The 14,334-nt window shown below is 43.7% G+C and overlaps 1 protein-coding gene across 5 annotated transcripts in view; it reads left to right on the top strand.

The window, feature by feature from the left end:
* SPAG9 (sperm associated antigen 9) overlaps window positions 1–14,334 on the top strand; it is a 101,961-nt gene that overhangs the window by 67,206 nt on the left and 20,421 nt on the right. For 4 of the 5 annotated variants that reach the window (XM_058172867.1, XM_058172865.1, XM_058172870.1 and 1 more), the window contains 3 exons: window positions 805–1,032; window positions 4,503–4,698; window positions 14,093–14,215. In XM_058172867.1, coding sequence (XP_058028850.1) covers window positions 805–1,032; window positions 4,503–4,698; window positions 14,093–14,215 — 547 coding nt within the window. The remainder of the gene's footprint in view (window positions 1–804; window positions 1,033–4,502; window positions 4,699–14,092; window positions 14,216–14,334) is intronic. The other variant, XM_058172866.1, reaches the window with a different exon arrangement.

Genomic DNA, 14,334 nt, shown 5'->3' with positions numbered 1-14,334 from the left:
TACGTGCTAGTTGTTGCCGACTCTAGGGGGCGGTGCTCATCTCCGTTTCAAAGCCGAAGAGCCAGCGCTGTCCGAAGACGTCTCCGTGGTCATGTGGCTGGCATGACTCAACGCCAAAGGCGCACGGAACACTGTTACCTTCCCACCAAAGGTGGTCTCTATTTTTTCTACTTGCATTTTTACGTGCTTTCGAAACTGCTAGGTTGGCAGAAGCTGGGACAAGTAACGGGAGCTCACCATGTTACACGGCAGCACTAGGGATTTGAACTGCTGAGCTGCAGTTGATCAACCAGCTCAACATCCTAGCCCCTGAGCCACCACGTCCCTTATCAATCAACATAGTTGATTGTAATCTATTTGCATTGGTGATATGATTAAAAAATGTAGTATCAAATTAATAATTAATTAAATAATAAAAATGCGGAAGTGTACGCAGTTTTGTACTCTCCTCAATCAGAGAATGTTATACCTCTGCTCCTTGATCTGTGTTGTTTATCACTACACTTTGAGGTTCAAATTAAAGTGTTGGTTGGAGAGTGGTTTTCTCTTTGGTAATTTTCTTGATTAGAATATTGTTTTCTGCTTGATAGTTTGTCTGGTATTAATCCCTGTTTATCTGGTGTTGGCTGCTGGAAAGGGTATGTTGTTTCTTAGCTTTGTTCTTCTTTCTTTTGGATGGCATGTAAATGTGGTTAATCTCTCAGAGAGCACCTAGGACTCCACAGTTCAACTCTGAGCTATATGTATTCCCTTCTGTTGGACGATAACGATAATCAACCTGACAAATGTAACATTTTCTTTCAGGGGCTCGAGAGACTGACTACCCTACAGGAGAAGAAGGATCACAGGAACCAGACTCTGGGGTAGTGGATAAGTCATCCTTGAGTGGCAGCATAAATAGCAATAGTTCAGCAGAAGCAGACAGTCTGTTAGGAGGAATCACAGTAGTTGGATGTACAGCTGAAGGCATTACAAGCTCTGCTGCTACTCAGAGTGCCAATGCTGCTTCGCCTGAGATAAACAAGCAGCCAGGTATAAAATATTCTGGGAAAAAGCGGTTAACTCTCCTTTATGTTGGGTTAAGCTCCTACCAACTTGTAGGTATATTGATGTAGTGTCCTCAGCAACAATATGGAAGTGGTCACCATCATCCAGGATTTTAGTTTTGGTTTCCCAATCAAACTGACAACGCTGCTAGTCAGGTAGGAGGTCTCTTCCTACTCAGCTTCTAAAACATAGCTTAGTGCAACTAAGAAAACAAATACATTATTATTTAGCATTATATTCATTCCACAAGACAGTTTTATTTCTAATTTCCCCTGGGATTTCTAGCTGAAGAGGAAAATCTCATTCTTTTAGAAAATGCAAGAAAAGATACTGTTTTATAATATTCTAAGATGCATTTACATTAATATCACAACACATTAATTGTACAAACCAGTTACATTTTAGTCTACAAGCAGAGGCTGGGGTAGAGAGGACAGTGTCATTTCCATATGTCCTCTTTACTTACTATTATATTAGATATAATTCTGATAAACAGGTAGTTCTCAACCTATAACCACAATTTGAGCCCAAAGTTTCTGTTACTAAGTCAAACATTTGTTAAGTGAGTTTTGCTCCATTTTACGATCTTTCTTGCCACAGTTGTTAAACGAACCAGTGCAGTTGTTAAGTTAGTAACACAGTTGTTAAGTGAATCTGGCCTCCCCATTGGCTTTGCTTGCCAGAAGGTCACAAAAAGTGATCACATGACCCCGGGATGCTGTAATAGTTATAAATATGAGCCAGTTGTCAAACGTCTGAATTTTGAACATGTGACCATGAGGATGCTGCAATGGTCGTAAGTGTAAAACAGTCATAAGTCACTTTTTTCAGTGTCATCGTAACTTTGAATGGTCCTTGAACGATCTGTTGTAGGTCAAAGACTACCTGTATACTGATGATGACATAAGCACTTGCTGTTATGTGCTTAAGCCTTAGGCTTGGTACTCCTGCAACAGTAAAAAGAGCCAAACCAAAACTTTAATTCCTATTTTCAGTTAATCTTAACCTGGCTTTATACTGGAAGCTGTAGAAAGGACATTCTGTATTTCAGAAATTATGCTAAGAATTCACTTCAGCGAATGTGGAAAAAGCAGTTCAACTTTGTGGGTGGAATAAAAACATTTCTCCATGCTGCTTTTAATATTTCAAGAAGTGTGTGACTAAATAGGACTTGAGTTTTATTACAACACCCAAAGCTGCCATTAATTCAATAATACTTTTCAGAAAAAAGCCTGGTTCCCAAATAATACCATGTTTTCCCGAAAATAGGACATGTCCCGAAAACAAGGCCAAGCCTGATTTTTGGGGTGGGCGTAAATATACATCCTCTCCTGAAAATAAGCCCTAGTGATGGGGTGGGCGTGGCCAGCACAGGAGGCAGCCCTTCCCTTCCTCGGTCACTTCAGGGCTTCTTGGCCCCTTAATTGGATCAGCTGAACTGCTCAGGCCGCCATTCACAGCTGATTTCCGGGTGCCGCTCAGGCCGCTGCCTCCAGCAAGCATGACCACTTTTGCAGCCAGTTGCGGCTGCAAAAGAAGCTGGAGGCCAAGCAACGCACCCCACATGCCTTGCACCCTCCTTACCTAATAGTGACAGTCACAGCAGGCAATTCCATCCACGGAACAGCTGCCTCATGGGTACCGCTCTGGCTGGTGCCTCCAGCAAGCGTGGCCATTTTTGCCATGCATTGTGGCCACTTCTGCAGCAGGAGGCCAAGCAATCCGGCGCGAGGCATGAGTCTTCTGCTGCAGAAGTGGCTGCGCCCGAGGAGCGCTTCTGGGAGAAAAGGCAAAGGGGAAGCGATCTCTTGCAAACTCACGCCCTGCTCCACCTCTCCACCAGGTGACTCCAAGCAGCCCCAGATGCCCAAAGCCCGCGCCCACCTGGCTCCCTTTTCCACAGTGCCTGGCTCTTTATCGAGGGGGGTGGGGGAGAAGCGAGACGCATGGAGCAAGACAGGGCTCACTCCTCTTGCTGCCTCTTCTCCCCCTCTCACCAGGCATGGCAGGGCTTCCTGCCCCTGCCCAAATTGGGTGCAATTTGGGGGTGGCAGATGGGGAGAGGTGGGGCTGGGGAGACGTGAGATGTATCTTACCTGTCTTGTAGCTCCATCGCGTGTCTCGCCGTTGTCTGCAGGCAAACATGTAGGGTAAAAAAACCCTTGTGAGTTCATTCAAACTTCTCGAATTCACGAGAAGTTTGGTTTTGCCCTACGTGTTTTCCTGCAGACAACGAACGGTGAGATATGTGACAGAGCTGCAAGGCAGATAAGACACGTATCTTGCATCTCCCTGGCCCCTGGCAAGAGGGGGAAAAGAGACAGTAAGAGGAGCGAGCCCCATCTCGCTCCACATGTCTTGCTTCTCCCTGCCCCACATGCCATCCCCATCGATAAAGAACCAGGTGCTGTGGAAAAGGGAGCTGGACGGGAGTTTGTGGGCGAGGGGGATGGATGGATGGATGGGAGGTGGGTGAGTGCCAAGAACGCTGGGGAGATTCTCACCTTTGGTTGCCCCAGCGAACAACTGACAAGCGGCTGTGTTGCGCTGCCACAGCAGCAGTCATGAGGTGGCCACACTCGCTGCCTCCTGCACCCCCAAAATAATAAGACACCCCCCCCAATAATAAGGCCAAGCCCTAATTTCGGGGTTCAAAAAAATATAAGACAGGGTCTTACTTTTGGAGAAACACGGATAGTTTAAAATGGTCTTATTTCTCCTCCCCCCCCTTTTTTTTTTAATTTAAAGACAACAATAATCAATGGCTAGTTTTAACAATTTCTGATTTCTGGTTGGAAAGACAGGGATGAAAGTGTGCATAAAAGTACTTTTACAAAATGCTAATTGTATTAAGCATTGCCTTCCAAAAAGCTTTTGCACTGAGGTAGCAGCTTGCCCTTTGTTTCTGGGTGAATTATGATAGGACTAATTATCACTGTCTTTTAGTATGGTTAATAAATAGCTGCCTTAAATATTTGCTTGAATAGAATAGGGTGTATAAATCAAATTAAGAAATAAGGGCAGTCAGCAGTGAACTGGAAAATTAAAATAGGTTGTATATAATGATGAAATAATTCTATGTTCGCTGCTAAGTTCACGAAGAAGGCTACTTTCAATTGGGAAGAGTCTATAACCTCTTGGAGTAGACAGTGTCATATTTTAATACATTTCAGTTTATGGGTGCAATATGTTGTTCTGAGGGCAGGGATCGAGAATGTATACACTGATGTTATATAGCAAGTAGATAAGATGGGTGAATTCCTCTCTTATCTCCTCACTGTCATGCTTCCTGTATCTTAATTTAAGTACAGCTTTTTAGTGGAGAAAACAGAAGGGAGTGTTTGAAGGAACTGAAGGGGAATTACTAATTAATATACTTAAAGTCATGCATGCTTCATAACAGCAGGGAGCTGAATGATCATTCAAGTTCACCTATAATTGAAAAATTTACTCAGATGTTACAGCTGAAAATGATGCAGTAGATGAGCATATTCAGACAGCAGAGGAAGCAACTGAAGCAACAGAAGTCAGTGCTGGCTTGGGAGAAGAAGTAGCAGATATTGCGCAAAGTGGCGTTTACACAGAGCATGTCTTCACAGATCCTTTGGGAGTCCAAGATACTGTGGAAGGTTCTCCGGCTTTCCAGTCTAGGTATGCCTATTTTGTACTAGCACTATGAAGCGATTGATGGAAATACTTATTGGATGGGTCCTCCCCATCCAATAAAATCTGGAAGAGTGGTCTGCCTTTGGATCTCTTCAAGAAAATGTCATCTGCATGAATTGGTGGTGGGGTGAGTAGGGCAAGCTTTCTCAATCTCAGTTCTTTGGAACTGGATCCCCACTCCATTCCTTGATTAGACTACATTCTTCTCTGTTAACTTTCAGAAAGTTATTAAATCCTGACTGTTCCAAAGAGTTTGGAGTGAAGCATTATTGGAAAAAAGGAGGTCCCCTGCTTTAGTATGCATTGGTGTATGTGTATTCCTTAGCATAAAGTTCACTGCACTTGTAATGTGTTGCTTGGTCTTGTTGATTCTTTTGCCATTTTAAAGTGCTCTTTGCGATACTGTTATTGGAGAGGGTTTTGTAAGCTGCTCCATGAATTACAGTGACATTTTAGCCCAAGTAAGTAAGGAAATAAGCACATTATTCTGTGATTCACATAGTTGCAGCACTCAGATTTTAAATGACACAGGTAAGCATTAGTATATAAATAACCGTCCAATATTATTTATACATACACCCACACACACACCATCATAATAAATAATATTGTGCTGCTCTCAATACAAAACAATAAAAATAAAATAAATACAAATGAAATAATATAAAAATACCAAACACATATGAATTCGTTATTTGAATACTTCAGGCTTAACACATCATTTTGCAAAGAGAGAATCTTTGGCGGTCTTTACATGTTATTCAGAGTCAGAACAAAAGTAGCAAGTTGAAATACTTGCTTTATATGAATGGTCATGAATGCTGGTATGTATTTATTGAAATTCCTTCTTCTTGCTGTCCATTTTAAAAAAATGTTATTCATGTACCAGGATCCCAGCTATTTTCTTCTTCTAACAAATTGGAATATGAAGTCATGATTTGTTTATGAGTTCTAATTCTTGTCTTATATTGGAATGGCAAGCAGAGATTTCAGTTAGCATGGGATAAGCCTTCCTAGTTCTGCTGTTTGTCCTGATGGGAAGAACCAGTAGAACCAGTTGCATGGTGCAGTTCAGCATGCTTGTTTTATTCAGTGAAGGAAGATCTTTAGCTTGGGGGTACTCTTCTCTCTAACTTCGGTAGCCAAGACCATCTTTATTTGTGTCCTTAACAGTAGAGAAGACCGCAATCACCTTGGTACACAAGTTGTCACAGGAACCCCTCTTCTACTTTTATCTTAGTTCTATTCTTTCTGATCACCCCAGTGTCTCCAGAGAAGCCAGCAACTTCCTTTTCCCCTTAGAGTTTTCTGATGACGCTGAGGCTGTGCTTTTCAAGTACCAGTTTTCCAAGGTTTAGATGGCTGATCTTCTCATTTACCCCATGATTTTTTGATAATAGCAGGAGAGACTTGAAATACCATACAGTGTCCTTTGGGATAATCGAGTCATCCTCAATTCCCATAGAAGATAAGACATCTGAGGATTCTTCCAGATTCTTCCTCTACCAGTGATTGATGGAGCCATGCTTCATCCAGAATTATGCCAGTGGATTAAGCCAGTAGTCATTTTAGAGGTTATTGTTTGCTTCCTGGAATGTCTACAGTCTGTATATGTTAATTTGACAAATGTTCCTTTGTGTTTGGAGCAGGACAAAGAGGATTCGGTCCCTCTGTATCTTGGTTCCTTAGGTGCTTGTCTTTCTTCAGTCTGGACTGGATCAGTGCCTACAACTGAGCACATTAAAATGGAAATGTTCAATATTGTCACCAGTTTTTGCAGAGGCTAGAAGATGGTCTTTATCCACATACTCCCACATCAAACTATTTCACATGCCTTTTATTGAAGTCTTCATGTATATACCAATTACTCTTATGAAAATCCCTGATCTGTGACATATTCAGACCATTTATACAGTGGCTCTGACTTGGAAAATGGTTTTCTTAAGATCTGTAAAATCTGCTATCTGAGTATATTCTGTTAGCATACAAAGAGAATTTATGTCCTAATGTCTGTTAAACTTTCTTCTGATAACAGGATCTTCATTTACACTCATTTACACTCATCTGAAAAAACAGTGGCAGAAGCTGGACATCTCCAGTTATAATAACCAGTCCCTCAAAAAACTGGTTATTATTGTCCCTCAAAAAAAAAATATCTTTTTTCAGAAAGTTTCCTTAAATTGAAAGGGATTATTGGCAATGGTTACCAGTTGTACCTGCACTGTCCTCCTTCTATGAAGTTCAGTTAGCTATTGTCCTAGCAGGAATAATGGTCTGTGCCACACTGAACATAGCCATGTCAGCTACTCTAGTAATCATCTTCTGAACAATATAAAATGATCATGTGATTCTCCATTTCTTCTTGGTAAGAAGCCAGTAAGTTATTGTACTGATCACTGATGCTTCCTTTAGCAAAAGGATCCCGCTGCAAGTGGTGTTTTAGTTGAAAATGTTCCACAACTAGGTCCTACTGCATGGGACCTCTGCTATAGGAAAATGTGGTGCTACGCTTCTGAGAGGATCCTTTTTCCACAGTGGGTACAGAGTATTTTGATTCTCACTCAGTAAACTATTTCTTCTGACACACTCTGCTAGAGAGAAGTTCCCTGAGGATGGGCTCCAGCACAAGTCTGAAAGCTCGGAAGACATAAGTCTCTGGTCCCAATGACCAACCCAGATTGGATTCTGTAACATTATCCTGGGACACATATATTCGCCTTCATTCACTATTCCTTCTGTTGTATGTGGTCTTTTCTCTGTACAAGTTTCTATCTGTGCTAGCTGGTTCTAAACATTCGTTGCGAAGTTGCTGTTTTGCTCTATCCAAGAACATGAGAAGAAATGGACTATCTATTGGAGAGGGAGGGATGAGTAATCCAATTACTGACCTTTCCACCCACTTTTTAAAAAATCTTTTGTGGTATGTCCAGTTCAAGTATTTTAGGAATTCAGGCTCAGTGCTTCATGAATCTTAAATTTAATCAGTATCCAAAGAAAAGCTGGTCAGCCAAAATTTTCATTTCTATAATGGTGCATTAAGTAAAATGATATGCTGATCTTTTTTAATGAAAATATTCCAATATTATTAAATTAGCAAAAACCCTACAGTGAAAAATATATCTTCATATTAAATAGGCCATAACATTGATACAAATTGGTATGTGGTTCTAATGCAGGGGTGGCAAACTGGCGGCCCACGGCCCTCGAATGGGGAAAATGTCATGAAACATCACATGACGCCAACGTGACGCCACGAGTTTGAATCCTGTGTTTTAATGTATGCATTCAATTGCATACTTATGATGTATCTTGTAAATCAGCTCCTTTTGTGCTTGTTTCAAAATATTCCTTAAAACAGATGAAAGGGAAAGGAAATTCCACAGGGCCAGGGCTACCACTGAGAATGCCCTTGTCCTAGTAGTTTTTAGTTAAGCTAGGGGCTCCACCTGGTGAGACACTATGTGAGGAAGAAGACTTCTGATCAAAGATCATTGATTGATTATGTGTCATCTAATTACTATAACTTTTTAGCAACTTCATAGATAGATGTTATGATGATCTGTCCCTAACTTGTTCTTCCAGATCTTCCGGGTCTTCCAGTGGTGCACTTATTGTCACTGTAATTAAGTCTATCCATCATGCTGCTGCCTGTCGTCTTCTCTTTCCTTCTGTCTTTTTCAGCATTCAAGCGTTCTTCAGATAGCTAGGTCTTCACATAATGTGCCCAAACAAAAATCATACCTTCCAGAAAACTGCATGTGAGGAAAGCAATTTCAAATAAGCAAAGCTCAAGCTATTTATGTATATGTATGTATGTAATACTAAACAACGTGAATTTAACTCTGGTATCTAATGGGAGGTAGAATACTTTGGCTAGAATTGGTGTGTTAAGCTTTTGATAGAAGCCTGGCTGTTGTTTTCTGCTTATCCCACATTGAATATGCTACAATACTCTGAGTAAAAGGTGGTCAGTTCTAACCAATTTTGGTCTCCCAGAAAGGACATAAATAGTGTATCACTTGCAGCTGGAAATACACACTCATTATCATTGTCTGGCTTTTAATATATGTTTTAGTCACTTTATAAACCCAATAAATAAGGGTAGAAATAAAATGCAAAACTTGTGAATGTAGATTGAGCAATTCAAACAAAACTCAATAAAAATCTAAATTAAAAAACTTGATTAGTTGACATGGTTTTTAAAAAATTAAAAATAGCTATATAAAACATGCCTTTTTCTAATAGTACTAAAATACTAATTACATTTTATTTATTTATTTGTTTGTTTATATTTCTATACCGCCCTTCTCCCGAAGGACTCAGGGCAGTTTACAGCCATATTAAAACAATTTTTACAAACACTAAAATAATTTAAAATGAAATATTTAAATTTAGGCTGACTCCTTAAAACCCATTTAAAATTCCCAATTAAAACTATCAGGCCAGTCCTGCACGATGAAACAGCCATGTTTTCAGCTCGCGTCGGAAAGTCTGGAGATCAGGGAGTTGGCGAATACCTGGTGGTAATTCGTTCCAGAGGGTTGGGGCCCCCACAGAGAAGGCCCTCCCCCTGGGGGTCGCCAGCCGACATTGTCTAGCCGACGGCACCCCGAGGAGGCCCACTCTGTGGGAGCGCACCGGCCTCGCTGGGAGGCCGTCGGTCGCAGTAGGTGGTCCCGTAAATAGCCAGGTCCCATGCCATGAAGCACTTTAAAGGTGGTAACCAGTACCTTGAATTGCACCCGGAAGATCACCGGAAGCCAGTGCAGCCTACGCAGGAGTGGTGTTATATGGGAGCCTCGATTTGCTCCCTCTATCACCCACGCGGCTGCATTCTGGACCAGCTGAAACCTCTGGGTGCTCTTCAAGGGGAGCCCCATGTAGAGAGCATTACAGTAGTCCAGATGGGAGGTGACAAGGGCATGGGTGACCGTGCATAGGGCATCCCGGTCTAAGAAGGGACGCAACTGGTGAATCAGGCGGACCTGATAGAAAGCTCCTCTGGCGACGGCCGTCGTTTGTTCTTCCAACGACAGCCGTGCATCCAGAAGAATGCCCAGATTGCGGACTTTCGCCGTGGAGCCAATGATTCGCCTCCCACAGTCAGTGATGGAGTCAGCTGATTATACCGGGATGCCGGCATCTACAGCCACTTGGTCTTGGAAGGGTTGAGCCGGAGCCTGTTTCTCTCCATCCAGACCCGCACGGCCTTCAGACACCGGGACATCACTTCAACGGCTTCGTTGGGGTGGTTTGGGGTGGAAATGTACAGCTGCGTATCATCAGCGTACAGATGACACTGCACCCCAAAACCACAGATTATCTCGCCCAGCGGCTTTAGATGTTGAACAAGAGGGGTGAGAGGACCGACCCCTGTGGCACCCCACATAGGAGGTGCCTCGCGGTCGACCTCTGCCCCCCCGCCAACACCGTCTGCGATCGGCCCGAGAGGAAGGAGGAGAACCACCGAAAAACAGTGCCTCCCAGCCCTAACCCCTCTAGCCGCCGCAGCAGGATACCATGGTCGATGGTATCAAAAGCCACCGAGAGATCCAATAGGACCAGGACAGAGGAACAACCCCAGTCCTGGGCCCTCCAGAGATCATCCACCAACGCGACCAAAGCCGTCTCTGTGCTGTACCCAGGTCGGAAACCAGACTAGAACAGGTCCAGATAGACAGTTTCATCCAGGTACAGAGGAAGCTGGTATGCAACCACACTCTCAACGACCTTCGCCACAAAGCGAAGGTTGGAGACCGGAGGTAGTTCGCTAAAACAGCCAGATCCAGGGAAGGCTTCTTGAGGAGGGGTCTCACCACCGCCTCTTTCAAGGCAGTCGGAAAGACACCCTCTCTCAAAGAAGCCTTAATAATTCCCTGAAGCCAGCCTCGTGTAACCTCCTGTGTGGCCAGTACCAGCCAGGAGGGACATGGGTCCAGTAAACATGTGGTTGCTTTCAACCTCCTCAATATTCTGTCCATGTCCTCGGGAGCCACAGGATCAAACTCCTCCCAGCTGACAATCTCAAGACCTGTCCCTGTCCACCCGTCTGAATCTACCCAGTCTGTGTCCAGTCCCTCCCAAATCTGAGTGATTTTATCGTGCAGATACTGTCCAAAATCCTCAAGGGGTCCTCCCTAGCCCCCTGAGAGAGAAGAGAGCGGGTCACCCTAAACAAGGTGGCTGGGCGATTATTTGCCGATGTGATGACAGTGGCGAAATATTCCCGTTTCGCCGCCCTTATCGCCACTTGATAGGTCTGAATATGAGACCTTACTAGTGCTTGATCCGAGTCGGAACGGCTGCCTCTCCAGCCACTCTCCAGGCGTCTTTTCGGCGCTTCATCTCTCTCAGCTCCTCGGAAAACCAAGGAGCCGGTCGAGAACAGCGCCAGATCAGAGGCCGCAAAGGCACAACACGGTCCAAGACCCCTGCTGCCACCCTTTCCCAGGCGGCGACGAGTTCCTCAGCCAAGTCGTGGGCCAGGGCCTCAGGAATAGGCCCAAGCTCTGTCAGGAACCTCTCCGGGTCCATCAGGCGCCTGGGACGGAACCAACATATTGGTTCCGACTCCCTGCGATGGGGATAGGCGATTCGAAGGTCAGTTGAAGAAGAGAGTGATCTGACCATCACAAGGGTTGAACGACTAATTCCCTTATATCTAAATCACTCAGCCACTGTCCAGAGACAAAAATTAAGTCCAGCGTGTTTCCTCCAATGTGAGTGGGACCCTCAACTAATTGGATCAGGTCCAAGGCCGTCATGGAGGCTCTGAACTCCTGAGCTGCTGCCAATGCCTCGCCGAGCGATGGCAGGTTGAAATCCCCCATAACAATAAGTCTGGGGGTATCAACCGCCAGCCCGGCTATCACCTCCAGCAGTTCAGGCAGGGCCGCTGTCACACCGCAGGGAGCCAGATACATGATCAGCAGGCCCACCTGTATCCCTCAACCCCACTTCACAAAGAGGGATTCACAGCCGGCTATCTGTGATACAGTGGCCTCCCTCGGCCGCAGACCCTCGTTAATAACAACCGCCACCCCACCCCCACCCCTACCCTGGGTCCTCGGCTGATGGAACGCACAGAAACCCGGTGGGCACATTTCTATAAGGGGTACCCCCTTCTGTGCCCAACCAGGTCTCTAAAATGCCAATAAGGTCCGTACCCCCCTCCTGTATGAGATCGTGAATGAGGGGGGCTTTATTTACAATGGACCTGGCATTGCATAGCATCAGCCGGAGATCCAGGCTCTGAGGCTCCTGGCCACCCGGGATACAGGAGAAGTCAGAGGGACCAGAGTGTGGGATCGTTCGCAAATAACGATCCCGCACTTCCCGAACATGATACGGTCCCCTGCTTCCGCCATATCTGCCCCTCCCAGTTACAGTGCCGATGGAAAGGCCCTCTGGTGTACGAACACCCGCCCCTATCCCCGTCTCCAAACCTGTACTATCTGCAACGCGAGCACTTGCAGGATCTGGCCCACCCTTTATCCCACCCCCCGAAGGGCTTTTTATACCGCCCCCAAACCCATCATTCCCCTCCCTCCCCTTAAAAATCCCCTTAAAACTCCCCTTAAAAATCCCCTTAAAACACTTAGTTAAAAATCCCCTAAGTTTTCTATTTTTAGCATGCCACCTCTCGGGATTCCAAAACCCGTCATCAAGGTGGGCCCTCGATAACGTGGAGGGCCAAACCTGTGAGTGGGGGGAATCTCGCAGGCCAAGAAGGTCAGCCGCTGAAAAAGTCCGCGTGATGAAAACCCGGCGGATACTCCCATCCTAGCCAGTCGAGATGGAATTTTTATACAAATTGATGCATACTTTTAAACAAATTGCTACACATTTATCAACAAATTAAATTTTGATCCTGTAGAATGATATTTTCCAATACTGTAAAATATCAAGGAGGTATATAGTTTAACAGCACATTAATTGTTTTAAGCATTACCTTCCTCCCAAAGACCTGGTTCATCATGGTAATAATATCTAGGAAAAGGAGATTGCCATTGGATATGACCAATAGTAATAGCAATACTATATACTGCTTTACAGTCCTCTCTGGCATCTTGCCCCCAACAATCTGGGTCCTCACCAAAGCTTATTCATTAATGTACCTTCAGAGTTACATTTCCATTATAGGACAGACAATAACCATTCTTTTTTAAACATGTGTTGGAAAGTTTTAAAATCGTATGAAAGCTATTTAATAGTCTGAAAACCTGGCACCATTGATTTGTAATATGGGAAATTTCAATTCTGTATTCCAAATTGTGCTGAGCTGAGTTATACTGTAGAGGGACAAAGAGCACCCCAAGAGGTAGGGAAAAACAACTTCGTGAAGAACAGAAGAATCCTTTCTTTCTGATGGAGAACCCTAACCCAGTCCCAGACCCTTGGGTTTTCTGGATGCAGCTTTAGCCAGGCTGCAGTTCAGTCCAAACAGAAATGAACACAAGAGTTTCAGTAGACCTGCCTATTCTCCACGTAAAGATGGCACCCAGTCACTCCCTTGAGGTGATTGCTTCCAGCACGTTCATACAGATGTAGAACACCCTGGGGGAGGGGGGCGCGACTTCCCCAGTACCATGACTGAAACGTGTTTTCGGAACTGTGCTACTAATTTCCAGCCCTCTAGGATACTACGATCAGTGGTGTTAAAATAGAAAATCAAGGAGCACATGTAAGGATATATTTTTCTTGTTATGCTCCCTCAGTGAATTGTTTGTCAGAACAACCAGTGTTATTCCTGCACTATAGCCCAGTTCAAAGATCTTAGGATAGTCAGAAAAACATACTGTGTTCGGATTGTTTCTTGCCCCCTGCATAATGTGTATCCATTGCGATGACTTACTCTTTTGCAGGATGTTGAATAATTGGTAGTTTGGGAAAGGGGGCATTTTGAACTAGGAAAATAGCAAACTGGAGTTCACTTCCTAGTATCTCCATTCTACACTAGAGATTGCATTTTTTCAGAAAGACAATAAAATAAATATAAACTGTTGGTGACAGTTCTGTGACTTTAGGATTGAAAGCTGTATTTGATTTGTTGTCATCTGCTAGTGTCTCTCTTAAGCATAGTCCCTTTATCAAATTTTGTTGTTGGCTAATGTAGCTGTTTTGTGGTGATAGGGAAAAAACTGTAAGACTTCGGTTTAAAAACATATTCATGTTGCAGATTAAGTTTCTGAAATAAGAATTTTCAGAGAAACTGTTAAAATATTACATCAGAAGGTAGTTATAAGAATTCTTATAACTCTCCATAGAGTTAATAACCTCAAACACAAACACTTGACTTAATATGTTGTAGAATTGTTTCAGATTCCAGGAGTCTTTTTTTCATGCTTTTTATCTTTTTGACTTTTTCTTTCCTTTTCAGCAGTGAGTCTGAATTGTTTAAAGATGTTGCTGAATTACCAAATGAGCAGGATCTTGTGAGGGAAGAAGCGCAAAAAATGAGCAGCCTTTTACCTACTATGTGGCTGGGAGCACAGAACGGATGGTAAGCCTTTTTTTTGCACTTTTGTTAATAGTGATGTTTTTGGAGTAAGAATACTAAAGGTTGGTGTTGCGTAGAGTTGTTTGACTTTGAAATTGGTGACTCTGGACAATTTGGGAAGC

Source organism: Ahaetulla prasina, chromosome 2, assembly GCF_028640845.1.
Source record: "Ahaetulla prasina isolate Xishuangbanna chromosome 2, ASM2864084v1, whole genome shotgun sequence".
NCBI classification, from domain to species: domain Eukaryota; kingdom Metazoa; phylum Chordata; class Lepidosauria; order Squamata; family Colubridae; genus Ahaetulla; species Ahaetulla prasina.
This window is presented reverse-complemented; position numbering and strand designations above follow the sequence as displayed.